Genomic DNA, 2852 nt, shown 5'->3' on the forward strand with positions numbered 1-2852 from the left:
ACCACTGTGTGGCTCCCAGAGGAATCAGTCATGGGACTGCTGCTGCCGATTCTTCTTGGCTTTCTTGCTGCTCTGATTGGAGGACTGTACCTACTCGGGGTGTTTCGACAGCGGCGACCAGGAGAACCCCCTTTGGATAAGGGGCTCATCCCTTGGCTGGGTCATGTCTTAGAGTTTCGCAGGAACACGTTTAAGTTCCTAGAGAGGATGAAGCAAAAGCATGGCGATGTGTTCACAGTACAGCTGGGAGGGTTTTATATTACATTCCTTCAGGACCCCCTATCATTTGGGGCACTTGTTAAGGAGAGTCGAGAAAAACTGGACTTCAGCAAGTTTGCTGTGCATCTGGTGCGCAGAGTGTTTGGTTACATAGCTGTAGAGGACGACCACCACATTCTTCAGGTGTCCAGCAGCAAGCACCTGAAAGGGGATGGCCTGAAGGTAATGACACTAGCCATGACAAGTAATTTGCAGAACCTGATGTTGCACAACATCGGCTCAGCTGCAGACCAACGGACCTGGATGGAAGACGGACTGTTCATGTACAGCTACAATATTCTTTTTAGGGCCGGGTACTTATCCTTGTATGGCAATGTGCCACACAAGTCAGAAGGAAGTGAGGAGAAAGCCAAAGAGAAAGACAGAGCTGAATCAGAAGCCTTATTTTACGAGTTTCGTAAATATGACCAACTCTTCCCCAACCTGGCTTATGGGGTCCTGCCACCAAGAGAAAGGTTGGAAGCAGAGAGGCTAATGGGATTCTTCTGGGACTCTCTGTCAGTGGAGAAGATGAAGACCAAGGACAACATTAGTCGCTGGGTGTGGGACATGCAGCAGGCCAAAGAGGAGATGGGTATGAAGGAGTCAATGATAAACAGGCACATGTTTATGCTTCTTTGGGCCTCTCAGGGCAACACAGGGCCTTCTGCATTCTGGCTGCTCCTCTTCCTCTTGAAACACCCAGAAGCCATGACAGCGGTGAAGGAAGAGATAGATAAGGTTCTGAAGGAATCTGGGCAGGAAGTCCAACATGGTGGCCCGTTAATCAACCTGACCCATGAAATGCTGATGAAAACACCAATCCTGGACAGTGCTGTAGAAGAGACCCTCCGTCTCACTGCTACACCCCTCCTCACCAGAGAAGTGCTCCAGGATATGACCCTCAAGATGGCTGATGGGCGTGAATACTTCATTCGCAAGGGTGACAGAATGGCATTATTTCCTTACAGTGCCATTCATATTGACCCAGAGATCCACCCTGACCCACATTCATTCAAATACAACCGCTTTCTGAATCCAGGCGGGATCAAGAAAACAGATTTTTACAAAGCAGGGAAGAAGGTGAAGTATTACAACATGCCCTGGGGTGCTGGGGTCTCCATGTGCCCTGGACGTTTCTTTGCCACCAATGAGCTGAAACAGTTTGCTTTCCTCATGTTGGTCTATTTTGAGATTGAGCTGAAGAATCCTGATGAGAAGATACCTGAATTTGATTTCAGGCGATGGGGCTTTGGATCGATGCAACCCAACAGAGACATTCAGTTTCGATACAGACTCAGATATTAAACCAAATCATTTTTATTTTTCTGATAAAACATTTTCTGATTTTGATCGAGCTTTAAGTAGACAATTATGTTTCTAGGAAAAGTGGTTCTACAATGAATTATTATTTTACACTTGGAGAGTAGTTGCCATTCCTTGTCACACCTTATCTGAAATTTCAACAGTGATGTGAAAGAAAGCTGCAACCAAGTCTTGGGAATCAGAATCAGAATCAGAAATACTTTATTGATCCCAGAGGGGAAACTCTTTTGTTACAGCAGCTCACTATCACGTCAGTGCACACAGGGATAGAAGTACTAAGCAAAAAATATAATACACTATAATACAGGTCAGAAAATAAATTAAGTACCAAGTGGGTATAAGTATAAAATACGTGTGAAGTACAAGTAATTAAGATTAAAATGAGACGGAGGATATTGCACAGCAGTAATAGAGGTATGAATACATATCAATAAATAGGGAATTTTAAACTGAAAAGAGTATATTGCACAGGAGTATTAACACAGAATATTGCACAATTATTATTTAGTATTGCAGAGATGAAGATAGATAAGGGAAGATAGATGAGAAGAAAAGAAAACAAAAAGATTCAGTACTTTTAATAATTCTCTCCTATATTTCAAAGACCAACACAATGATTTATTTTGTGTGCATTTGTTGATTTAATTAAATTAAATACATTTAACTTGTTGTTGTGTTGTGTTTATGTTTTTTTAAAGTAGAAAAATGCTTTGTTTATATTTTACATGCATTTCTGTTTGTAATTGTTAATAATTTGTTGAACAAAAATAAATCTGTTTGTGTAACCTTAATATCAGAGGGCAGGTGTTATCTTTGATAGCTCCTGTCTCACATATGTGCGATTCTTAATCTGACGATCAAGACAGCAATCTGTGTTTTTAGGACATGTGCATAAATCAAACATCACTGGACTGGTTTCCCTAGGATGTCAATCTTTCCAGAAACTGCAACTGTAACCATATATACCCTATGATTTTAGCTTCTTAATGTGATCATGCAATAATGCGTGTCTGTTTTTCGATTTTTTAACCTGTAATAAAGACTTTAATGAGACTGAAGTAGAAACAAATGACATTTTCCTTGACTGGACAAGCCTATGACATACTGTGGTCTCTGAACTTAATTGTTTTACAGTGTAAATATTAATGTGTAACTTAAAGTTTACTCAGCAGCTGCAGTAAATTAGCTATGGCCACATTAAAATAACCCAATCAGTTGTTGCTTATATTCACTATCATCCCAATGAGCTGACTATGCAGTTTTACATG

At 40.9% G+C, this 2852-nt stretch overlaps 1 protein-coding gene across 1 annotated transcript; it reads left to right on the forward strand.

Annotated features, from left to right (window-relative positions):
* Window positions 1–2637, forward strand: LOC122887208 (5-beta-cholestane-3-alpha,7-alpha-diol 12-alpha-hydroxylase-like). Its single transcript, XM_044220189.1, has one exon. The coding sequence runs from the start codon at window positions 31–33 to the stop codon at window positions 1564–1566; it is 1536 nt and encodes a 511-aa protein (XP_044076124.1). The 5' UTR covers window positions 1–30; the 3' UTR covers window positions 1567–2637.
* Window positions 2638–2852: the final 215 nt, after the last annotated feature.

Source organism: Siniperca chuatsi, linkage group LG13 (assembly GCF_020085105.1).
Source record: "Siniperca chuatsi isolate FFG_IHB_CAS linkage group LG13, ASM2008510v1, whole genome shotgun sequence".
In the NCBI taxonomy this organism is placed as follows: domain Eukaryota; kingdom Metazoa; phylum Chordata; class Actinopteri; order Centrarchiformes; family Sinipercidae; genus Siniperca; species Siniperca chuatsi.